Source organism: Ochlerotatus camptorhynchus, unplaced genomic scaffold (genome assembly GCF_037179485.1).
Source record: "Ochlerotatus camptorhynchus isolate MF236.1 unplaced genomic scaffold, CSIRO-AGI_Acam_v1.1 ptg000246l, whole genome shotgun sequence".
In the NCBI taxonomy this organism is placed as follows: Eukaryota; Metazoa; Arthropoda; class Insecta; order Diptera; family Culicidae; genus Ochlerotatus; species Ochlerotatus camptorhynchus.
Genome location: NW_027040736.1, coordinates 110,872 through 137,009, shown reverse-complemented (window position 1 = coordinate 137,009; position 26,138 = coordinate 110,872). Strand labels below are relative to the sequence as shown.

At 41.0% G+C, this 26,138-nt stretch overlaps 1 protein-coding gene across 2 annotated transcripts in view; it reads left to right on the top strand.

Annotated features, from left to right (window-relative positions):
• The window catches only part of LOC135704693 (vanin-like protein 2), a 40,461-nt gene that overhangs the window by 10,112 nt on the left and 4,211 nt on the right, over positions 1-26,138 (top strand). Inside the window, exons 1-3 of one of the 2 annotated variants that reach the window (XM_065226171.1) lie at positions 12,976-13,039; positions 25,215-25,793; positions 25,857-26,030. In XM_065226171.1, the coding sequence (XP_065082243.1) occupies positions 25,722-25,793; positions 25,857-26,030 (246 nt within the window). In that variant the 5' untranslated portion in view covers positions 12,976-13,039; positions 25,215-25,721. Of the gene's footprint in view, positions 1-12,975; positions 13,040-25,214; positions 25,794-25,856; positions 26,031-26,138 lie in introns of those variants that run through there. The other variant, XM_065226170.1, reaches the window with a different exon arrangement.

Below are 26,138 nucleotides of genomic sequence, written 5' to 3'. Positions count from 1 at the left end.
CAGAAGTGCTCGAGCGCATAGGAGAAACCAGCAAAGTTCTGCAGAAGTCCCTCAACCTGGATTCGGATGTAGAGAGAGTGCTTGGTATGGTATGGAGACCATCAGAAGACGTTTTCAGTTTCGAGGTCAGTCTGAAGGAGGAGGTTCGAAACATTGTAAAGAGTCAGGATGCACCTACCAAACGTCAAGTCCTACGGACGATCATGTCTTTGTTTGATCCGTTAGGACTGGTGGCACACTTTTCGGTTCACGGAAAGATACTCATGCAGCGAATCTGGAGGACTGGATCGGGCTGGGACGAAACGATTAGTGGTGAAATACTGGAAGACTGGCGCCAGTGGATCGGATTACTGGTGAATATAAGTGAAGTCAAAGTCCCCAGATGTTTTCTTCTCGGCAACCGGAGCTACACCGAACGATTCGCAGATTCACGTCTTTGTCGATGCAAGCGAGAACGCGTACGCCTGTGTTGCTTATCTTCGGAGTATGTGCAATGGGATGCCTCGATGCACGCTGATAGCCGCGAAGACTAAGGTAGCGCCGTTAAAACCCCTCTCAATACCGAGGCTAGAATTGCAGGCAGCCTTAATCGGCTCCCGACTGCTGGACAACATTTGTAAGGCGCTGACGATACCAGTGGCTGCTCGATACCTCTGGTCAGACTCGACGACCGTCCTTGCGTGGTTGAAATCCGAGACACGACGATATCATCAATTCGTCGGCTTCCGGGTAGGAGAAATTCTGAGCACGACTACCGTGGACGAGTGGCGAAAGGTACAATCAAAAGTGAACGTAGCGGATCAAGCAACGAAGTGGAGGGACGGACCCAGTTTCAGACCCGACGACTGGTGGTATGTAGGACCGGCTTTCCTGATGAAACCGGACGAGAACTGGCGAAAGGGCATTTCGGAAGATTTTTCGACGGCAGAGGAGTTGCGAACGGTATTTCTACATCATCGCGTCACACCACCGCCGGTCATAAATTTTCAACGATTCTCCAAGTGGTCGAGGCTACAGCGGACGACCGGATACGTTGTTCGTGCGACAAAGGTGTTCCTGGGTATGCATGCAAAGGGTCCACTTACGCAAGAAGAGTTGCGGAGGGCCGAAACTCTGATCTGGCAGCAGGTGCAGAAGCAAGAATATCCGGATGAATACGCCACGCTCAGTTACAACAAAGAGCACCCGGACGCGGAACCGAAGCAGATAGCAGGATCGAGCGCGTTGTACACGATGACTCCGATGCTGGACGACGATGGAGTTCTTCGGATGAATAGTCGAATAATAGCTGCACCAATGGTAACAAAGGATGTGAGGTATCCAATCTTCCTCCCGAAGGATCATCGAGTGACGGAGTTGCTCGTGGAACACTATCATGTCCGTTTTCTACATGGGAACAACGAAACGGTAGTCAACGAGATACGACAGCGTTTCCGGATTCCACAACTTCGCGCAGTGATTGCAAAGGTAGCCAAGCAGTGCCAATATTGTCGAATCCAGAAGGCAGCACCTCGGGCACCAATCATGGCGCCTCTTCCAGAAATCCGGTTGACCGCTTTCATACGGCCATTCACGCACACTGGGGTGGACTACTTCGGGCCCGTCTTCGTAAAACAAGGTCGCAGCTTAGTCAAGCGTTGGGTAGCGCTCTTCACGTGCCTGTCCATCAGAGCAGTTCATCTCGAGATCGTCCACAGCCTGTCCACTCAGTCGTGCGTGATGGCCATAAGAAGGTTTGTGGCACGTCGGGGCTCCCCGGCAACGTTTTGCTCAGACAACGGGACCAACTTTGTGGGAGCCAGCAACTTGCTGAAGGAGCAGCTGAAACCCATCAACGAACACTGTAGTGTGACATTCACAAATGTGAACACGAGATGGCTATTCAATCCACCCCTAGCGCCCCATATGGGAGGACCGTGGGAGCGCATGGTCAGGTCAGTGAAGGTGGCAATGGCGGCAATCGCAGACCATCCACATCACCCCAGTGACGAGGTCCTGGAAACCGTCGCGCTCGAAGCAGAGTCGATAGTTAACTCGAGACCGCTAACCTATATCCCCTTGGATCATTCGGAGCAAGAGGCTCTCACGCCCAACCACTTCTTGGTCTACGGGACGCAAGGCATCAACCAACCTAGCCGGGATCTGGTGCAAGACCACGCAAGTCTACGGGACAGCTGGAAGCTTGCCCAGAATCTAGTTGATACTTTCTGGAGCCGCTGGGTACACGAATATTTACCTACACTTACCCGACGCACCAAGTGGTTCCGACCGTTAAAGCTTTTGAAACCCGGTGACTTGGTGGTCGTGGTCGACGAAGGCAAGCGCAACGGATGGCTGCGAGGGAGGATCACGGATGTAGTGTCAGGAAAGGATGGTCAAGTTCGAAGAGCAGTGGTGCACACTTCCAGGGGGGTGTTCAGCCGACCGGCAACCAAACTTGCTTTGCTGGACATTCAGAAATCATCTGGAGAGCCAGAAGAGGAGAGTTCAAGCGAACCGGAACTACACGGGCGGGGGAATGTTGGCGAACTCACAGGGCAGTCGCCGCCGGCTACCAAGTGAGTCCCGGTTACACCCGTTGCGAATGTGTGGACGAGCGTTAACCGCAGCTGTCATGCTGAACTGTCATGGGAACTGTCAGGTGAAAGGAAAAGAGAAAGGAAAGTAAACAATACAGAAAAATCTATTGAATTTAGTGGAAAGAGTTAGTGCGTTCATTACTTTGTTTCAATTAATATTAATAAAACGGCTTTGTAGTTTGTAGTCAACAAAGGTAATTGAATTAGTGGAAGATGAAATACTTATATTTAATTAAACTATTTTGATAGCAGTGATTTGCACGAAGGATTGTTGGAGAAATTTAGCGTGGAAGAATTTATAAAGGCACCAAAATGTAAGTTTCTTTAAACGATTTGACCCAAGCTAACCCCGAAATAAATTTTCAGCTTTGAAGCTGCGTTGAGTAACCTGTTAACAGAGAGGTGTTTCTTTCTCATCCCGCTACGAAAGTTTTCTCCCGAACAAACTTTGAAATGAAACATTATTTTGAGATTTTTTCTTCTAGAACCTCAAGAAAAGTAGCCAACATTTGTGCGTTTCATAAAAAAAATACAAATTAGTTGGTCCAATTTTGTGGAATCGCTGGTAGAAAGTCACGCCAAAACTGCTTGACAAAGTGGTCAATTGATTTCCTCTACCGTCGGCGGTTTGTACAGCTGCTTCATGGCTTTGATCTTCCGTTGGTGTTCTTCGTCTGTTCTTCGCTTGGAATGGCTTTACGCTTAGCACCATGCGATTCCGAAGATCCAACAGTCGTGACTAGCACAAAGCATCCACCATTTTCTTGACCGCTGTCGCTTTCCGACTCCGGACGCCCAAAATCGTCGTCGTCAATTGAGTTTGTTCTCAGGTTTCGAAAAACAAAACAAAATCAAGAGTTGTCAAAATATCGGGTTGTCACACAATTCATCCTTCACAAGCAAACAAAAGTCAGTTCAATTACTTCTCGGCACTAGCATGCCAGCTGCGGCACACTGAGGTACACCGAGAAAAAGTTGGCGCAAAGCAAGTGTGTAGAGTGACCACCCCTTGATAAAAGTACAACGAATAGAGTTCTTTTCACTTAACACGTGGCTTCCGTGGGGTAGGTAAAATTAAGTAAAACAAGAAAACTCAATTTTGAGTAATCCTGATCCATTGAGTGAAAATTACCTTACGACCAATCGAATGGAATAGGTCAAATTTTCCCAACGTTGGAAGAATATTTGTCTAATTTTTCATTCTTTAGAATGAAAATCAACGAGTATATGGCAAAAAATATTTGAATAAATTTAAATTAATACATTGCATTTAATAGTCACTTTCACAACCACTCGTATGTATGTATGTATGTATATACAATCCAACTTCCACTGTCCGGCAGTGTTTTTATGGAAGAAAAATGTTTGCAACCTAATCTATTATTATCTTATACTGACCCCATTGCAAACAATTTTAGCCCGGAAGTTGAAAGGTGATAGCTCTGTTGAGATTCAGAAACCCATTGCAGAATGACTGGTTACTCACGTCCATTCCGAGGTTACTTTCACTTACAACAAGCCCCGCATACACGTAGTACCGATATAAAATGTATATAGGTACTGCGTGTACACTTCCATCCTCAAAGCAATTCCTGCTTTGTAGATGGCACGTATTTTGTAGCATGCATTTCATATTTTTATATTAAGTTGTAATCAGTTAGATCTCACCGCTTATGTATTGTGTCCTTGCTGCTGAATCTTTGTCATCTCGATTCTCGTTGAGTCCTGTTGATAATCGGCATCTGTAGTGGAATACTCTTCTCTCTCTTTCTTTATCACTTTTCGATGTTTTTCGTACCTCTTCTTGAATATTGTAACCTGTAATAAACATATTTGTAGTCAAACTGAATATGTTTTTAATTTATGGTACTCTATTTGTTCAATGTTTTTCTTTGTTGATTAAATATGTTTTATTCTGGTGCTACTTGCTGTTATGTCACTTCTTATTTGTTTATTCAATTTAATCTTCTCCAAACAATTATCGATAAATAATAAACCTGTTTTCTCCTTCTTTATTAACATCTTTTGTCTTTCTTTTAATCCTTCTCTTATTTTATTTTAGTACTTGAGATTCTCTAGTCTTCTACCTCTGATTCAGACTCTTCTTCGTTTCCTATAGTTTTATAAATTTCCTCTGGCTGTTTTTTTAATTTCTCTTTGTCCTTAACCAACTCTAACCATTGTTCTTCTGTTATCTCCGGTAATTTCTCCTTATCTTCTCTTAAACTGTCATTCCATGTTTTTGCCGGCCTACCTCTTTTTTTCCAAGAAAATTTTAGTTTTTTTGCTATTTTTAGTGGATGTCCTTCTGGTCTTCTCTCTATATGTCCCCAATAGCTTATGCGCATTACCCTAACTTTTTTAACTGCTGATTTTCCATCTAATAAGCTTGAAACTGTTATTCTTCCCTTTGGCCTATTCCTAGAATATCTTAACATCTCTTTTAATATTTGTAATTCATACCTACTGATTGACTTTCTATTTCTTTTTATCAGAGCTGCTGCTTTCAATCCATATGTAATAGCTGGTGAGACTACTGTTTTATAAATAAGTTTGGAAATGCCCACGGGGGCTAATATCGTCTTATGAATTCTATAATTATTTTACTACTATTAATCGCTTGCATGCACCTTTTTCTTGTTGTTTGTGGCCTATCCAAAGTTTCTGTTAAAAATGTTCCTAGATATCTCATATTTTTAACTACCACGTACTTTTCTCCATCTATTTTAATTGTTTCTGGTATGTTCCTGTCTGACAATGGCTCTCTTATCATTATTTGGCTTTTCTCTACATTGATTTCTTATCCTATTTTCCTTAATTCTTGTTTTAACTGTTTGATTATAGATTCTATTTGATCTACTGATACCCCTATAATTAACAAATCATCAGCAAATGCTAAAACTACCGGTAATTTACCATTATTTAATTCTAACAAGTTTAAATTGGGACATTTCTTTTTGACTTCCTTCAAAACTTTTTGGATAATTAATGTGAAGATGTAGGGTGATAGTGGGCATCCTTGCTTAATTCCCTTTCCCTTAATCCTTTCCTCTGAGTATACTCCTTCCCAGCGCACACACGTACGTTCTGCATTCAGCGCCTGTATTACTCTGTTGATTAAATGACTAGGTACATTCAATTCTTCCAGAATTTGCTGCACCTATTTGAGTTTTTAGAATTTCGTTATTAAATTTTTAATTTAATCAATCTACTTTTAATGTTTGAACACTAGACGTTTGCCAACTGAAGCATGTTTACGATTCACCTTGCTACGGCATTCACTAACTGAATGCATTTTGAGTCAAAACATCTGTCAACTGCAATTAAAATGTATCAATGTTCAGCCATGTTTACATTGGTCATTTCAAATTTCACCAATTTAACAGATTAGTGACCGGTAAGTAAATATTGTTGCAATTACCGGATTTTTAGTTAAAACGAAATTCCAGTTGAAAGTATTGCAGTTAGCGAACGTTTAGCATACTACTACAAACTGTTCAATTCTTCAGTAAAAGTACTACTCACCGAAGCTATTTCAACAAAATCGAACGCTTTCTTAATATCTACCGATGCTACTATAATTGTGTTCCCGCAGTTTCAATTTTCCTCCAAATATCTCCTCGCAAAATACATTTGGTCATCCGTTGATCTGTTCTGTGTGAAAGCTGCCTGGTGATATCCTGGATTTCCTGCGTACTTACGTAATCTGTTTACCAGCCATCTTGTATAAATTTTATATCCTATATTACAAAGCGTTATTCTCCTATAATCTAATCACTTTCACAACCACTCGTCCACTCAAAACAACTCGTCCGCAGCAAAATCACCATCTGTGTAGTAGAATCCAAGAGAAATTTATGCGTCACTAGTGGCGGGAAATAGTACCAGTCGATGGTGATAAGTACCAGTCGATGGTGATAAATTTATGCCAGCCGGTTCAAATTCCAAAGTTTGAATGATAAATTATTGAAAAAAAAAAGTTCAAATAGTAGTAGTGAAATACGATCATTTTTATACACGTAGGAAATTTGTCGAATAATGCAATATAATGTAAATTTTCCTTGCACTGTGATTGAAAGTTAATGAAAATGCGTTTTTTGGTGCACCGATATTATTTAGTTTATGTTGTGTATGACTGCAGATTCCCATGCCGAAATTGACGTCCATGTCTGCTGGATATACTGGATTATGTTGGGACTCCATGCGACCTATACGGGAAGGACTAGCGGTTTTAGAGACCCAGCATATTGTGTGCCTGGGCTACACCAGTAGAATGGGTTTGTGCGGCAACATTCCCATCTCGGGGAGCGGCCACTTGAAATTAATCTCAAATTACCCCACGACAACAAACTTTGCAACTTATTTTATACTTATTCGCTCTGTCCCTGTAAACAGTGGTAACCTTTCTCCAATGTTAAGCGGTGGAGCTTAACGTTTCAAAAAAATAAACTAGTTTCCTGATTGCAACCACTGATATCATTGAAGTCATTTGCCATTTTGAAGAAGGCTTCTTATGCTACAATTTACAAGCTTTTTGATCACTAAAAACGTACAACACAAGGCAAATATCCAATTTAAAAAGCGAAAATCCTTATATGAGTCACGTTTGACAGATGTTTTACATTTTTATCACCGCTACGACAACAGCGCCACGGGTGGCCGGTGGTTGGTTGGATTTGACTATACCAGGTTTGGCTTTTTTTGGGAGCTCATAGTCGATGAAAACCTGCTGTAGAAGATACAAATTAAGCTTTAAACAATGGAACTAAAACCACTCACAATTTACCAGCATCGAAACCGGTTTTCGTTACAACTTTTCTTGTCCCTATGTACCAAACAATAACGAAGTATAAAGCGAGGACTAATGGATTACGAACGGAGGCGATGGAGCACACAAAAATGACAGCATCAACTGCAGCCCAGGTTGCTATGATTTTCTTCCTATGATTGATGAATATTCAAGCTATTCTTCGTTGATTATTTTATGCAATTCAATTTACAAATATGGTACTTTTAAACAAATACGGAGAGTACTATATCAATCGATTATGAAAAATTTTATGTTTTGAGCGTAATGTTTACTCAATAGATGAGTAAATTTGAATCAATGCCACTTCAGAGTGTCGACTACCTGGAAAAACCTGGAAAGTCAGGGAATGTCAGGGAATTCTATTTATGATCTGGAAAGTCAGGGAATGTCAGGGAATTTTAATGTAGGTCAGGGAAAAAAATAATGTTGATCACATTGCAAAAAATCATGTGTGGGACACATAAAACAATCTTTGAAATTTTATCAGTGCATGACGTGAAAGTTTTTGGGAAGATCCCGGGCATCAGATCTACTCGCTGCGTTTATGGACTCCCTTGCCGGTATCTCTTCGAACAAGTTGCTGCAAGTGTCCATGGATGGGCCCAATGTAAATTGAAGCTAGAGGTACAAAAAGGTGGCGAGAAGCTGATAGATCTGGGAAGCTGTGGGCTGTATATTTTGCATAATACATTCAAGGATAGTGCTCACAGTATCAGTTGGGATGTTGTCAAATATTTGCGTGGTATCTACAATATCTTCAAAGATGTACCAGCAAGACGAGCGTTTATCACGATGTATTCTGGATCTACCATATTCCCGCTAAAGTTTTGCGGTCACCGATGGTTGGAAAATAGTGCTGCTGTTCAGAGGGCAATCAAAATTACTCCGCAAATACGAAAATTTATTCACGGCGTCGAGAAAGACAAAATTGAACCAACGTCAGCTTCCTACCAAGATGTTAAAAACTGTTTGAATGTCTCGCTGCTGATGGCTAACAGTACGTTCAGACTACAGATTTATAACATGTTATAGCACTATCTTGATGGTGGTTTCTGTGTTGCAATTATTTGACAACCGTTATAATATGTTATAACTCTGTAGTCTGAACGTGGTATTAAGCTAGCTTTCTTTAAATCAGTTGCTGTCGAAGTTGAGCCATTTCAATGCGAATTTCAGATGGACAACCCTATGGTGCCTTTTTTGTGCAACGCGATGTCTCAAATGGTTAGAGGCGTTATGGAAAGGTTCATTAATATTGACCATCTGAACGGTGTACATTCCCCCTGAACGACGTCTTGACTGTAGTATAATGCAACTTCATATGGATGCTGTAGAATTTGTTTCTTCTATGGCTTTACATTTGGACATGATTCTTATGCTCGGTGATTTCAATCAACCTGGGCTTATCTGGTCGCACTCAGGTCAGGGATTTGCATATCCAGATCCAATAGCATCTGTTACTACTCCGGCCAGCCGCTTGCTTGTGGACGGTACTGGTTTTCATGGATTGAGGCAGATAAATCTAGTTCCCAACTTTCAGTCTCATTTCCTAGACTTGGTGTTCGTTAGTGAAAATTCACTTCTTGACTGTACCGTTACTGAGGCGCCTGATGTCATCGTTCCTCTTGACAATTTTCATCCTGCTTTGGATATTTCTATCGCAAATAGATCTCAACTTCACTTTGATGAAACTTCGATTGTCTATCGTCTCAACTTCCGGAAGACTGATTTACGTTTGCTGCGACGTTCCTAGTCCGAGATAGACTGGAACGTGTTGAATGACCTGGAGGTCGACATAGCTGTCGATCGCTATAATTGCTTTCTGCGCGACTGTATTTCTGCTTCTTGACCAAACGGAATTTTTCAATTGCCAGTAACAACTATCGCCGCTACAACAAGCTTCTCTACCAGTGGTATGTAATTCTCACTGAACGCAATCTGCGAAGCAATGATTCTGGTCGTTCGTAAATACTAAAGGAAAGGAAAATGGTCTCCCGTCGAAGGTGTTTCTGGGCAACGACGTAGCATTGACAACTGAGGATAAATGCAGGCTTTTTGCAAGGCACTTCTCGAGCGTTTTCTCGAACGACTCACCATCGCAAGTTGAAATCAATCTAGCAGTCCGCGATGTACCAACAAATGTCGTAAACATGGATGTTTTTACTGTGGATGTTGAAATGGTTCTCTCTGCGATAAGGAAAACTAAATCTTCTTTTTCACCCGGACCGAGCATTATGCAATCTGCTGTGCTGAAAAAATGCTGTGATATCTTAGCCACAATGATGCAATGATGACCCTGCTTTTTAATCTATCGCTCCATCAGCGTAAGTTTCCCACCCTTTGGAAATGCTCTACTATGTTCCAAGTTTTCAAGAAAGGAGACAAATGCAATGTGGAAAACTACCGTGGGATTACCTCGCTCGGGGTCGAATCGAAAGTGTTCGACTCGCTGGTCAATGAGAGATTGTTTGGTTCCTGCAAAAACTACATTAGCACCTGCCAACATGGCTTCTTTCCTGGCCGCTTCGTCGAAACGAATCTCGTCAGCTTTACGTCTCTCTGCATGGAAAATGTATCTAAGAAACTCCAAGTGGATGCCATCTACTCAGATCTTAAAGCTGCGTTTGATAAAGTTGTGCACGTCATTCTACTAGCAAAACTGGACAAAATTGGATGTTCTGCTCCCTTCTGCAGTTGGCTGAGATCGTACCTCGTACAACGGCAAGTTACTGCCTGCATCGGAAACTACTCATCTTACTGCTTCTCGAACAGTTCCGGAGTTCCACAGGGAAGCATACTGGGACAACTGCTCTTCTCTCTATTTGTGAACGTTGCAACGTTTATCCTGCCTAGCGGAGGTAAATTGTTTTTTACTGATGACATGAAAATTTACATTGCTGTTCGCAACCAAGCTGATTACTTAGAATTACAAAAGCTTCTGGAGATCTTTTATGTTTCGTGTGTGCGCAATTTTATGGGATCCTTTGTGTTTTAAAGCTCTTTACTGCTCATTGGTGCGCTCATTGCTTGAGTTTGCGTGTGTTGTCTGGAGTCCCTACCAGGCAGTATGGATTGCACAGCTTCGAGTCCAACGTAGATTCGTCAGATACGCATTGCGCCATCTTCCTTGGAGCGACCCGCTTAATCTACCACCGTATGCTGATCGCTGTCGTTTGCTGGGCTTGGATATTCTTGGTGAGCGGAGAAACGCATCGCAGGCTGTCTTCGTTGCCAAAGTTTTGCTTGCTGAATATGATGTGCCGGAGTTACTGGCTAAGATTAATGTATATGCACCTGTCCGTACACTCCATCCGAGAGCTTTGCTACACGAGGAAGCGCACAATACCAATCATGCAGCTAACAGCTCTCTTGTCGCCATGGTTCGTCAATTCAACGTGGTATCCGACCAATAATAAATAATAATAACAATATTGCACAGGTAAATGCACATTTGATCAATATGATCGCAAAAACGGAACGACTGGACGTTTTTTGGCACAGGTTATTGGTCGGCGTAATCAGAACTATTGTTGGTTGTGAAAATGATTTGCTGCTTATCGCATGGCAACGCCAATGCAGAGAGAGGTTTTTCGGAAAATGCAGAATATCTTTGAAAACATGCGGGAAGAGTCAAGGCCCAAGCGCAATGACAGCGGAACGGCAGTGGTAGCGGAAAAGCCCGATCTGAGTAAGCCTATTAGTCGGATTGAAAACTAGTTAGAATCAAATCGAGTGCGGTTAGGCATCTTGATGTCATTTGGGACAGCGTTTCCGTTCCGCTTCCGCCCACATTGCGTTTGGGCCTTCAGTCGTAGCGCAACGTCGGATCTATGATGGTGTTACTCATGCAAGCGGGTTCCAAAACTTACAAATTTTGAATGAACTTATTCAGTGAGTTCGAAAAATCGCATTCGCTTTCCAAGTAGACAAGGATCGTCGTTTGCAGGAAAAAATTGTTCTGCTCAAATGATAAATATTTTTATACGTAATCCGAAAATAAACACATATTAAACTTGCAATTTCTCGTTGTAATGTGAACTCACTGAGAGAATAAAATGTTAATGATAATTAAACTTAAATTATTTTACCATGTCTGCGGTTGACATATGGAGTTCCAGAAAGTACGAAACTGACTAATGCATGAGCAGTGCATCCTCAGGTTCGGTTGCAAAAGCAAGAATAATCACTGCTCTGTTATTTTACAATAATTTATATGTAAAGAGAAAGGATCGTCTACGGGTTGATTTTTATTTGGCTGTGAAATTATGAACACAAATTGAGAGCTTGGTGACATTGATTAAATATTCCTATTATTACTTTTTTGGTTGGGGGGAGTTGAACCACTGCGTCCATTATTTGATCTTTTGTGGTACCCCTTACTTAGTAATGAATAGGGAGCCTAGTTGTGAGCAGTAGTTATTCATTATTATATTATAATATGTATTTATAGCCCTAGGTCTATTCACATCCTTCGTAAGTATCGGTCATATGGTCTGTAAAAATTGTATTAGTATCAAGTTCTGTTGTAAGTGCCATGAGTATGCTATTCTTGATATTTTCGAAAGCTTACCCTGCTGCTCATTTTAAACTAACCTTAATTTAAGCTACGGTATAATAAAGCACATCACGTTGTAGCTTCTTAGGTTAAAATAACGAAGTTTTGTGGACTGGAATTTTTCTGAAAACCGACTGGAAAGTCAGGGAAAGTCAGGGAATTTTATTTTCGACTTTGAGTCGACACCCTGCACTTTTCTGATTCACTCATCGGCGGACCTCAAATGATAGAACTCAACATTTAGTTTTTTTTAAACTTAATTTTGAGTATTTTTACCGTGTAGATTTTATTGGTGGGATGGGAGGTAAGCTTAAGAAATACTAATTTCTTCGAAAAAAATTCAAAATGGCGGCTAATTTCAATATGGTCACCAAAAATTATAAAAATGACAAATGAAAGCCCTGAACTCTATTTAGAATGGTAGGCAAACATTAGGATTCATGCAATAATTTTTAGAGATATATTAATTTAAATCGACCAATCCTCAAGAGTGTGGAATCGCTAATAAAAGTGCGCTTTGACGTTGTACCGTCTTGGTGTCTTGTCCGTACTTTTTTGTTATGAGCCAAGTAATAAGTGGGCCGAAGATACCAAAAACGATTTAACGTAAACGCGCACTTTTATTAGCGCTTCCGCAGTTGTAACCGCAATTATAGTGTACGCAATGCGCAGTATACTATTTATTAAACCGTTAAATAATAATTCGATTATTGTGTGTGTGTGTAAGATTTCAATTATTTCATAAGAAACTTCAAATATTGAATAGCTCGAGAAAACCTAAATCCAAGATGCTTCCGTACAAAAACAAACCTCCAGAAATGGAACCACCCCACCCAAAGTGACACCACCGCCAAATATACACACCGCTCTTCGTTCATTCGTAGGTACGTACGTAGGTACCTACGTATGTATAGCAGCTATATACCGTCCGACCTCAAACATATGGGAATCGGGAGAGACGGAAATAACATTCCAATACGTTTAATCACTTATCAATAGGCCGCGTGGCGTGGCTGGAGAAAGAACCATACCAACGGCAATAAGAGCAGGTCAGAGCATACGGACAGACGGGGCATTACCTGCCGATCCTACAAAGTAAGTAGCGAGAAACCGAAACAGCGAACAGCCGGTATATCGAGTTATGGTTATGCTCGATCGGTTGCCGAAGAAATCGGAACAACCGAACGGAACTATTACTCAGTACTGGCAGTGATATGCGCGCGATTAGAACAGTCTGGTGAATCCGGGATCGTATAGGAAAGTTGGACGTTGTTCTCAACTGACGTGAACTTGTGTAATTCGCGACGTAAACAACAACCCCGCACCTCCCAACCCTCCCTCGGGATGCGCGATCTGTGTGTGTGTTTTTGTGAAGATAGATGAAGAAGAAGCGTAAGTGCATAATCTTACGGTGGGTGCCAATCTGCGAAGTCGCGTGTGACGAAGACTTTGTGATCGTCTGGCGCGGGGCGGTGTCGGTGCTACCCAGGTGTGTAGAGAGGTGTAGTTCAACGATCCACCCAGCAACCAAGTGAGCGAGCAGCGAGCGACGACGACCACGATGGTCGTCGGTAATTATTTCGAGCGACCTTGGTGATCGCTGGCGCAGCAGTTAGTGTGGTAGCGAGCTGATGGTGGCAATGGCTACTAGCAACTGTGCGGGGAAAGAAGTCATGCCAAGTCGAGCTGATTGCATATTAATGTTTGACGGGTTGGGTGGCCGCGGGTGCATGGGGCGGAACAAGAAAGTTACAGTGTGTCGATTTTCTCCTCAGGCCAGACGGTTGTTGATCGTTGGCATATCGTAGATCGCCACCTACAAATACCTACTAGGTGACATGGAAGAACGATCGTGGCGAAGGCAAAGGCGAAGAAGCGTTAATTTATGGTTTTTTTTTAGATATCGATCGATTTGTACGCGGTGATTCGAGAGAGGCTAATATTTATTCAATTTTTAGTATAGGTAGTACAAAATTGTCCACGCAATTAGGAGTTCGATGTGGAATTTCCATCATTTCGGTGATGGTATTAAGTGGAAGATTTCCACTACTACCTTGATAATTGAAACAATCTCTTACTCGTATGAGAAAGGGATGTATTCATACTTTCTACAACCCTCGAGTAATGAGAACACTGCCTCGCCAAGGATACTTTCCCCCCGGAGCGGTATTTATCTGAAATAGCATCTGTATATTTCTTTGTTATTTTCGCATAACCGCATGCGTAGTCATTGGTACGTATGGATGTGGTTGAAGTTAATAGCGAATTTCATCAGCGAACAAGTAGTAATGCAAGCTGCACAGGCAAATTGCATTTGACGGTTAAAATGTACGCAAAATGGATGATGGAAAATGATGCATTGCAAAACTGAAAAGAAAACAACAACAACAACAACAACAACAGTGGACAACAGAACAATGATGGTGACGTAAAGAACAAAGCAAACACGCGCGCGCGTCACTGACCATGCTGCAGTTGACGAGCAAACGGTAGATGGTTGAAGGATGAAAATTATAACAAGAATGCAAAAATAGATCTATATTCCTGCGTCTTTTCTTGGATCGCAATGTGCAATGATTCATTGTTTTTTTTTATTCTGCGAATTTTCCAATGACGGATGAGGCTGGGAAGAGTTATTCTTATTGTTGTCCAATTTTGATACCTTGAATTGGGTTCATTAATTTTGAAAAATATATCTGTTACCATATATCATTTGAAAGAGCTGCGTTTTCTGAACACAACGATATTATCATCGATCCCATAGACTTTCATCTCGGTTTTTTGAATCCAGATTTCAAACAAAGAACCCAATTGTTCAAATCAAAATAATTGTACTGAACATTTATAGAAATTCATTCAGGATTTTTTTTTTATTTGAGTGTGCAATTATTAGAACAAAGATAAAGTGAATCGTTTATTCTTTTATGAGCTGTCCGAGTACATTCAATGAATGGGCATGTGCCATCAGCATTTCCATAAAAAGGTACCAATAAAAATAAGTCGTAAAACACAACAACCGCTAATTACACCCACCAAAAACAAAACGACAACAATCAAACCCTTCATACATAAACAGACACTCATCATAAAACCGCTCAATGCGATTTTCGGAAGTACCTCACGCACGCATAATGTGAGTGCTAGTGTTGCGGAAGGTGTAAAAACATAACTTTATGATCGTCGCGGTTAAGGTGATCGTCGGGTGCTTGAATCGTGCCCAGAATTCTGCCAGTTAGGCAATATTGTTTCATGGAAACTCTGAGAGTTAATTGAATTACCTACACCTAGTTCCATCCAATCCAAAAAAAAACCCCAATTTATCCACCTATGGTGTGATCAGACCCTTCTTACTTATTCAAGTTTATTTATTTTATTGTCATTATCAGTGACCAAGCCCCTCACCCCCGTGTCATCCAGTGACGCTACACCACTGCCTGGGGGTACCCGGAATATATCCGGGTGTAGTCTATTTGGTGAGGCTACCAATCACCTTATCATCGTATTTTAATGCGATTTAATGGGTTTTAATTCAATTCATATTCAAGCAACTTCCCCGGGGTACCCGGGGTACCCGGAACATGTCCAAGTGTGTCTTATGTGGTCTGGAACACTTAACACGACTTGCATTGATCTTATTTTTGAATTCTGTAGTAATTTGATGTGTCGCATGATGGTTTTAATACGTTTTCCGTTAAATCCAGCGTGAAGGCCCATATTCACCGGATCTTATTCCGGCCATATCTCCGGAACCGGTTCACCGATTCCAAAACCGTTCAATAGCGTTCAATCGGACCCCAAGACCTATCATTTGGCCCCGAGTTTGTCCAAATCGGTTGAGCGGTTGCTGAGAAACGTGAGCGCATTCATTTCGTTACATACACACACACATACACACATTCACACGTACACACACACACACACAGACATGTTCCGATCTCGTCGAGCTGAGTCGAATGGTATATGACATTCGGCCCTCCGGGCCTCGGATCGATAGTCGGTTTTTCAAGTGATATATATACCCTTCTTTGTAAGAAGGGTAAAAACGTTGCAGGTATTGATTGAGATTTCTATGCCAATTTGGAAAGCAAGGTAAAAAAAATGGTGGAAAAGTCTGCAAGAGAAATGATTATTCGATTTTCTCGCAGACATGGTTGGCAATAGAAGAAGGGCTGAGTAAATTGTGGTTTAATTTGTATGCCTACGCAAAGATTGTACAGCAGTCTCACATGAAGGAAGTGAACTAGTTTTAAGATGATCATTAGCTCTCTACTGCCCGTATTATGATTGAAGACCTTCCGATACTTTAGCATTCATATAAATTGTTTCGATCTAGATCAACTACGATTATCTAGATCAGGCTTTGCTTATATTAATTTGTTCCATTATCTCATCTAACTTTGCACGAAATTTCTGCTATTTTTCTGGAAAATTTAGTACGAATTTCTGCTAAGGATATTCAGTTTAAAGTTGCTCACAAACAACAGAATGTTTAAATAACAAATAGATAAGAACAGGATTATTTTTAACTAACTAAACTCAAAACAGTAGTTACAAGTTACAGTAATTGAACCGTATACTCGAGGTCATCTCGAGGGAGAAGGAGTTTTGAAATATGATTTACTATACAAATATTTCACAATTCTTAAAACATGAACTTATTCCTATTCAACTTCATATCAGCACTGTAATTATAGAATTATTACAAAAACAAACCTTTAAAAAAAAAACCCGCTCAAAAATAAAAATAAACTGTTTTACTAAAAATCAGTATCGCTTAACCACTCACCAAACGAAAGTTAGGGTTACACCACGGGGTGGTCACTCTACACACTTATTTTATGGCTACTTTTTTTCTCAGAGTGCCACAGCTGTGCCGAGAGTGTCAGTCATCAAACTGACTGTGTTTGCTTGTGAATAGTGGCGTTCTTGGCAACCCGGTTAATCTGACAGTTCAAATGCTTTGTTTTGAAGGCGAAGAAACAACACAACAAGCAATGAAATCCTATCCAAGACGAGTCCCTGCGACTGCTGTTTGACCGTGGCAAAAAGAATATCGAAACGCATCTGATTGCATTTTAAATATAAAGTCACAGGGCAAGCTGCTGCTGTAGAAATCGCTGGAAGAGTTCCCAGTGAACCGGGACAACGTGGATACATGGTTTAAGGTGTCCAAAAACTATTCCCGCTTGCGTTCATCGATGCTGCCCTCTCACCAGCACCCAGTTTCCATTTGCCGCGTCTTCAGCAATCGTCACTATCAGTGTCTTCAGAACAAGCATGTGCCCGGTGGAGTGAAAATCATAATCTCGCAGCCGTGGTAAAATAAAAGCCAACTAAAACTAGCAAAGCCGGATTATAATTATTCAAACTGAAACACAATACAGAGTACCTAGTAGTCTATATCCCTACAGTAAAACTGACGCAATTTTGGCATTTTTTTTTTTTCATATCAACCTAATTTCGCCCCATCATGGCCCCCTTTACACCACCTCCCGATGGCCTCCCAATCCTGCTGTCAGCGGCATCTGGCTGTGAGTAGTGGAACTTCGTAGAGTGGTTGCGTGCTGTCCAGTGGGTGGTGGGCGGTTTTGGCACTAATATTTGAATCCTTTCCTGGCATTCATAACATTTAAATCGAAACATTAAATTCGCGACAATCTCAACAATCTTAGACAGATAGACACATCACTGGTTACAAGTCTTGAAAAAAGAACCAGAGGACTTTCTGAGTCTAAGTGAGTGCAAAGGTGGCGCTGGGCATGGAAAACAATTTGCATTCATTTGCTTTTTTTCATCAACAGAATTCCGCAAAATTATGTATTGAACTTTTGTAGGCTTTAAAATTAACTACAACTTTTGTTAATAACTCAAATCTGTAACAATTAGTACCCTCCCTTACATTATATGAAAAACAATAACCTTTAGTTTATCAAACATAAGAGATACAGTTTTGAATTTTGACAAAAATTGTAGCTACACACTTAGAAATAAATATTTTTACACAAGACGTAATTCATCTTTGACGTAAATTATGGTACGTAAACAAACATGTCATGTAAAATTAAATGTTCCGAAACCGAAACATACACAGCTCGACGAAAAGTGCGTTTGATTGAATTGGTTTTCTCTCTCCTTTCTTTCAACTGATTCTTATGTTATATGGGCCGCTTGCATGTGTTGGTCTCAGGGCACCGATATTTACATGCCTTTTTCATAGTGTGTAATATCAAAATCTACAGAAGCTCGATACATCATTTTACGGAATTTTGTGGGTCCGCACCATTAGACATTGATCATGGTGCAAGGGGTAATCAACTGTACAGACACTGTGCCGAAACACATCGTGGCACACTGATCGGCACGTCATGGCACACGGTGAAGCATTATGACACAAATATAATTTAAAACTGTTTTGTGTTGACATTTTGCCAATCGTTGCTAAGGTTTACTCCTTTGTTTACTTCAAAGTAAGAGGGAAAAGGGAATTTTTTGTCAGTGCAGTTTTCCAGCGAAATTGATCCTAATAATTGACGAGACTCTCCTTGCCCTTATGCCTTCTCGGAGATGAATTTCTACAGAAAGTTCACACGGCTTTTGAGAGATGTCCATAGTTTGAGGGAAGTTCAAACGAATTAGTCAGAGTCACCACGCCCCGCAAAATAGGCCAGCATACGTATTAACTCGATGGCCATAGAATCCGGACCGAGAGTCAATTGTATGGGTAAGAAGCATTGCAACGCTAATGTACGGTGTCAACAACAGCCTGGTGCCGAACGATCCTACCATTCTTCAGATGTATCTGCAATCGCAGATGTTTCTCCCGCAGCTGGGCTGAACTCGGATTTGGTTGACTGTGGAGGCTGGTGGAGTCAGTGGATCCCGTATTAACAGTTTGCAGTCGCTCTACGCTCTTTCGCAGATGTTAGTATCACCGACGGCAATAGCAATACATATTAAGGAAGAAACCGCTAACAGAATTGTGAAGGTAACCACACCGAACGTAACGGAGCCAATCCTAATCGCGGTATTATTGAACGCAATCAGAACCGGCAGCAGTTTCAGGGAGATTAATATACGATTCCGGCAAGACCAAGAATAAAAAATATGAAGGAACAACAAGCATATACAAGAAGGAGGTAGTCGTCAAACGACTGCAACCAGTATCGAGATCCTGGACCAACATTTTGATAATGTTGAAAATTATTCCATGGAACATGTGGATAAACGGATTAAGAGTTAGAATTTGAGAATAATGAGAAAGAAGAACAGTAATAGTTATTTTGTTACCGTAAATGACCAATCTCAGTGGTTTCCTGAGTGGCCTGTTTATTTCTGAGGGTGTTTAAAGTTCTAAACCATGGACGAAGTAGTTTGACCCTTCCGGATTTAGTACCTAACCACGACTAACCACTGGGAAGCTACTGCAGGTCTTGCTGCTACTACTACTACCGCCAGTGGGCATTTGAGGTCCTTCCTGTTTTTCAGCATGTAGCATTGCCCGAGTGGCATGATGATAATGCAGACAAGATGCATCTTCCACTTGCCGGTTGGGTACTTGGTTTCGGCAAACGTCTGCCAGAATGACGCACGGTACAGAACTGTCTTCTATGATGATGATGATTCTCCAGGATGGACAGCTTTTGCTATCAGTGACCTTTCTTCTTCGAGTGCCACTTCCTTGTAAACACACAATATCAAAAGTCATAAGTGCAGGGTTGCCAAACTCATGGGTTACTGAGACTGATGCCTTCACTGTCACACTTCGGCACGTTCGGCACAACGCTTGACCTAGCTTTCGGCACAGATAAAGTACTCGGCACAGATTGGGATGGGCAGAGTTGGACACCCCTTGTCATGGTGAGTTTGCTCCACACAGCAAAAAAATGATTTTAATATCACATCAAAGTGGATACACTTCAATCGTGTCGAAATATGGTGTAATATCACTTGCCAAAAAGGACAAAATTATCTGTGACATTCAACTGACATTACACTGCTTTTACTGCATTTGTTTTTTTTTTTGTGGCCATAAAAATTACATGAGATTTTCGAAATGGTTGAAGTGCATCCTTGAGTGCATCCTCTTGGATGTAATATTAAAATTTATTTTTTGCTATGCTGTTCTAGTAAACGTTTCATCATTGTTCTCTTCCGTTTTTTTGAAACATAATTTGGAATTCCAGAAAGCGTAGAAAGAGGGCATTTCTAGATCAAATGATAGTGCAGCTGGTACAATCTGTTGTGTTTGAATACGCAGTATGCTTCGAGTCGTTGACCTGCTGAAATACGAACTTCTCTTTAAGGCCCGTCTGGATCAGCGAAACCTCCAAATTTTCCCGCAGGATGTTGATGTATGTAGGAATCTGCCACCATGCTTCACCGTGCCTTGGATGTGGTGGCTCTGAAGGTCCTCACCCGGTCTGCACCACACACGTACCTGCCGTTTTCGGTTAAACAGCTCGAATTTTAATTCGTCCATTCAGAGAACCATTTTCCATATATCTAGGGGCTTATCAGCATGCTCTTTAGCAAACTTAAGCCGTTTGGCTTTGTTTGCCTTGCGCTTCCCGGCAACTTTGCTATTCAACTCCTGTGCTAGGAGACGGCGACGAACAGTTCGACCGGAAACTGATAGCTGAAGGGTTTCCTGTATCTCGCGGACGATTACCTTCGGGTTCTTCTTGACTTCGCACATGATCTTGGTGTCCGTTCTCGCATCCGTTTTGCACTTCGTGTTTCTGCCAGGGCGATCCACCACTGATCTGAACGTTTTTAGTTTCAGAAGAATATTTCCTACCGCTGCCTTGCTGATACTGTACGTCCTAGCGACAGCTCGGTGCGATACACCGTTTTTCACATCCCGAACCACCAATTTTCGGATACACAAGGGAATGCGTTCTCCGATTTTTTTGACGTAGGACTACGTCTGTGATTTCTATATGGGGGTACACTTTGTAAAAAACTAAAATGGAACATGTAACAAAATTATGAAAGATTTTGAACGTTAATAACTCAGCTGTCCCTAAATCAATTTCAATAATTTTATCACCAATCGATCAGAAATAGGGTAAATGTTGGCTTCGGCACCCATTGACTGTTTTCGGCAATCAAAATTTAAACGATAATTTCACTATGTTTTCCCATCAACACACTTCCCTGAATGTATTCAAACGATTCTTTAGTCTTTCAGCTTCAATCTGATTATATTTGTACGACCGAGCAATCCTATTATGCCAGATTTTTCTTCAAATGAAGTATACGCACTACAAAATGGGGCTGATTTCGAGTTGCCGATAATAGAACAGCTGGTTAACACGCAGTTCTAATGGGAAGGTTGCCGAAGAAAAAGAGGCTGCCGACAATAGTCACACTCACCTGAGAAGTTTGGAGCGTTGTAAAATCGCTTTCAAACCGGTTTGAAAAATTCTGTCGATTGGAATGGATAGAGAAGCAAGCAGCAGATGAATGTTAACAAATAGACACGTGATATATGTGCGTAACGCTGACAAAATGCTAATAGAAGTGCGGACGCTGCTTAGATTGACGAGAATACGTAAATTCCCCTATATAAAACTTTAAGACTTTATCATTTTTCAAAATGTCACTATTGAAAATTTCACGAATGTGCAACTGTTTAGTTAAAACTATCACCGATTGCCTGCGAAAAGCGATTTCCCTAACACAGATTTCAAAGTTGAATTCCATCCGGTCTCACCAAACGGTGTTCATTCAACCACCGCGTGGTAAGTGGTGCTGTTCTCCAGTACACAACTCATAGAGATGAACTAGCCAACGGCTACAAATCTCTCTAATTAAGACAAAAAAAAAATCCAGAACACAACGAAAGGCTCCCCGCAAGCAGCTAGCTATCAAGGCTGCCCTCAACCGCTGATCGGATTCAGTTCCAATCACCGTGTGTGGTGGTGTCCGGTCGTCGGCATCAGCAGCAGTGCTTTCGGCACGTGGCGTTGAACATTGTTCTCCAGTACACAACGAAAGGCTGCCTGCAAGCAGCGAGCTGCTGCGCACTTGAGCATCCATAGAAGAAGGAAGAAGCCGCACCGCTATTGATCGGAATCAGTAGCTCTTCGTGAGTCGCTGTGGGCCATCTCTGTCGAGCGCGTCATACTAAAGAGTACAAACAGAGAGAACCCCGCTCAAATTCCTATTCCTACACAAAACACAAGCTCCTGCTGCAGTTAACAAATAAGATTTACTATAAAAGTTCACGTAGTCCTACGTCACCATTGGGTACTACCCCGTAAGGCTGTTCCTTGTAGTTTTTCAACTGAATCAAAAGCGATTACGTGTACAAATAATAGAGCTAATATACTATAGAGAAAGAATAGCGCTGGTGTTCCCTTTGTTCCGATGTTGAATAATACCGGGTACAGAACTGTCAAACTGCATAGTTTTTCTCACTTTGACAGTTGTGTCCCTATTAGCTGTAAGGAAAAGATGTTTCGACAGCGACGACAGCGCTATTCTTCCTCTATAGTTTATTAGCTCTATTGTACAAATGCATCAGGTCGAGTCGTTTGCTTCAAACATGTCAAAATATCAAAAAATAAACAGTTGAGGGGTTTTCCAATGGAAACTTATCGAAAACATGTTGATTTTTGAAATGGGCACTTTTTTGTCACCGATTTTTTTTAGTATTGCCTAAGTGAAAATTAAACAATATAAAAAAATAGATATCAAAAAAGACTACAGTGTGTTTACTTTAATTTGAACCAAATAAATGAGCAAAATTCAAAAAATTATAATGTGGGCACTTTATTTTGCCAATCAGTGTATCTTTAAAGAAGCCCTAAAGTTAAAAGAAAGTCCCGAAATTTTAATAAAGTTTCCTACAATTTCATTTACTTCATCGAAGTTCCTCTAATTTGTACAAGTTTCTCACTTCTACGAAGTTTTTCAGAATTATATTGTAGCTCTCCAAAATTATATTAGTTTCTTTGCATTTCTTTAATTTCTCTTGAACATCCCCAAAGCTACTGAAGTTTTAAGAAGATCAATAAAGGTCAAGAGAAATGTCCAAACTTCAATGAACTTCTCCAAATTTTTAAAATTCTACAAAGTTTGATGTACACTCCCGATCATAACTTCAAGGACACCCCCAAAAAAACATGACAAATTTGTTATGTTCATATCTCTGTCATGTTACGTGCAATTTTCGTTCACTTTAGATCATTTGAAAGGTATTGAATGGAACTTTTCTTCGTAGGCAAATTGTTCAATCTAATTTTCAAATTTTGTGTGCTAAAAGTTCACCCAAAGTTACAATATTTTTCAAAATTTATTCTGAAGTATCATGACTGATTTTCTCAGAATTGGGTTGGCCAAATTTTGAAATAAAAGTAGTAGTAGAACAATTATGCTATACCATTCAAATAACCTTTGGAGATCGAAAATTGAACGTAAAATGAGAGATCATTGAACAAAACATATTTGCATGGTTTTTTGGGGGTGTCCTTAAACTTATGATCGGTAGTGTAGTTCTACAAAATTGACTGCATTTCTACGAAGTTCATTGCAGTTTTAAGAAGCTCGCTGTGCTTTTCCTATATAATTTGTTGCACTTCTAGAAAGCTACCAGAGCTTCTACGCAGTCCCTAAAAGTCTAAGAAGTTTTCTAAAGTTCCATAAAGTTTCTGAAGATGTATGAAGTACTTTGATATTCTAAAACATTTCTTAAACTTTAGCGAAGTTTCTCAACCTTTAAGGGAGTTTCCGGAAAGCAAATGACGTTCTCTTATGTCTCTTACTTTGTACGAATTGTCATTGACTTCTAAGAAGGCCTCTGTAAATAATCAGTTTTATAAATCTGAAATAGGTGTTCACTTTCCCCACCCGCATAATTTTAAATGTAGAAGTGTGACATGTGAAGACATTTACTACCGATAGTTTATGTATTGTCAGTTATGGCATGGCCTTCTCAAGTTCAACATCCTATTAACGACTATGACATTGCCCCTAGAGCTTCTTCGTGAGAATCTGAAAAATTTCTCGCTATTTCAGACTTTATAGGGGAAATGGCTCTAATGTTGGCCTATGGATCTAAGATTGGGCCCATCGCTAAAAATCTGCTATTTATCAATTGTATCTAGATGAACGCGTCATTGGGACGGTACTAATGGATATTTTTGGTTTGCTATTGAAAATTTAGTCGATTGCTGAATTTATGCATGGGCCCAAATAAGGGACACTTAGGCCGACATTACATACATTTCCGCTATACCTTCAAAAATGCGCCCAGATTTTGGACATAGATTATGATGAAGTTTCTCAAAGGATGGGCGGCAGTGAATAAGACCAAAAGTGCTCGCAGCAAAATCGAACCTTCATCATCTGTAAAACAGTTCTACTGTATGGACACACTGTAAGAAACAGGTTAAAGTGGTTTCTTAAAAGATGTTTGAGATGGTGAAATTATGATCCTGGATGATTTGTGGTACAAAATGCTAACGCCACTGAACGGATCGAAGCCAAAATAGTCATGTTTCGAGAATCGAGAATCAGCTGGTTGCTGTACGGGAGAAGTGTTCCGAAAAGTACTTCGACTAGATGCTGTAACAGCATCTATCTCTGGAATTCCGTATCAAGAAAAAGAGAATTTGCAAAATATTTTTCGGAAGATTGCTGTCTCAATTGGCTGTGAACAGAAATTTCTTCCGTTGGTTGATCTTCAACGATACCCGGGACGATATATATTTGGGGGCCCTTGAGTGCACCATTGTCAACTTTTTCAGTCATAAATTTTCTTCAAACCAGACCTCTTAACGGAAAGTTTATCGCCCAATTTGTCTGATGATAAACATTCCGTTTCATTCTTATATCGCATAACTTTAGTAAGGAGACCCTTTCAAACACAAAACGTTTAAGCATAAATTGTTTACATCCTACTTGCAATTGGTGAAAACGTCTTAGAGCATCTTCTGGCTTCATTCTCGATTAATTTTCCCGGCAAAAATCGCATGCTTGGAAAAGGGTCTACCTCCTGTCAAAGACCTTCGTCACCCTATATGTCACCTAATAAAACATGCTAAATTTATCATCATACAGATGAACCGATCAACAATGATAGGCCCTTTTCTCGAGTTGTGCGAGAATACCTATTTCAGTTACAGAATTTACTGAATCACTTCCTTCCTGAAAATACCTGATAACCATTACCGCTCGATACTTCCCACCTGACAAATTGATTGAGTTATGATTCAACCCCGACTAAACGCTCGTATTTTTCGCTCTGTTTTCGCTCAATTCCCAGATTGTTAACCAGCCAATCATCGATCGTCCGACCGACAAGTGAACCGTAATAGGAACCGAGCAGAGAGTATTCATAAACGCTTTCGCTTGCAAGCGGAACACAAAAGACATGTATCACATGTGTGTCTGAACAAGCAAGCAGCAACGCAAAGATAAGAATGAGTGAAGGAAGAAAAAAGACGCTGAATAAAAATGATAACGTAATATAAATATAAATGTGAAGACAGAAAAAAAAAACAAGAAGACCAACAACCATTCAACATACATGAAGTTCAAATTTGGACTCGGGAGCGCCAGCAGTGAGCAGTACTACTCGCCATTCGTCGATGTAATAATATGTGCAGTTTCGCCGGGCTCGATCGTTTCAGAGAGGGCAAACAATTCGGGAATCAAATTTCCACTTCCGATTCGAGTGCAACGAGTGAACCATTCGCATAGTAGGTAGATGCGCAGAAGTGATTGAGTGAGCCGACGGATCCCGTTACAGAACGTTGTGCCTCGCGAGATAATGAATGGAACCGTCTGTCTGTATGGGGTGTTGCTGTTCCTACTGAGTCAGACCGTGAAACCGTCGCGACAGGTGAGACTCCGAAACTGTGTTATCAACCCGGTGTTTGCTAACCTGCTCACGTTTGCTTTGCAGTTTCATCATCACCGTAGATCCGTCGCCGATTCCTCCGGGGATGACCATCATGATGACAGCTACGTCGTAGGGGTGGTCGAATTTCGGCCGGAATCGTTCGATATCGACATACGACGCAGGACGGAGCTGCACCTGGATGCTTACGAAGAGCTGATCAGGTCCGATGAGGCGAAGGTGAGTAAACGGTTTGTGGATGCAATTGTTGAATCAATTCGTTAGCACGTAGTTTATTGGTGAATCATTGGGATTGTTGCGTGCTAAATATTTAAATTCGAATGATTG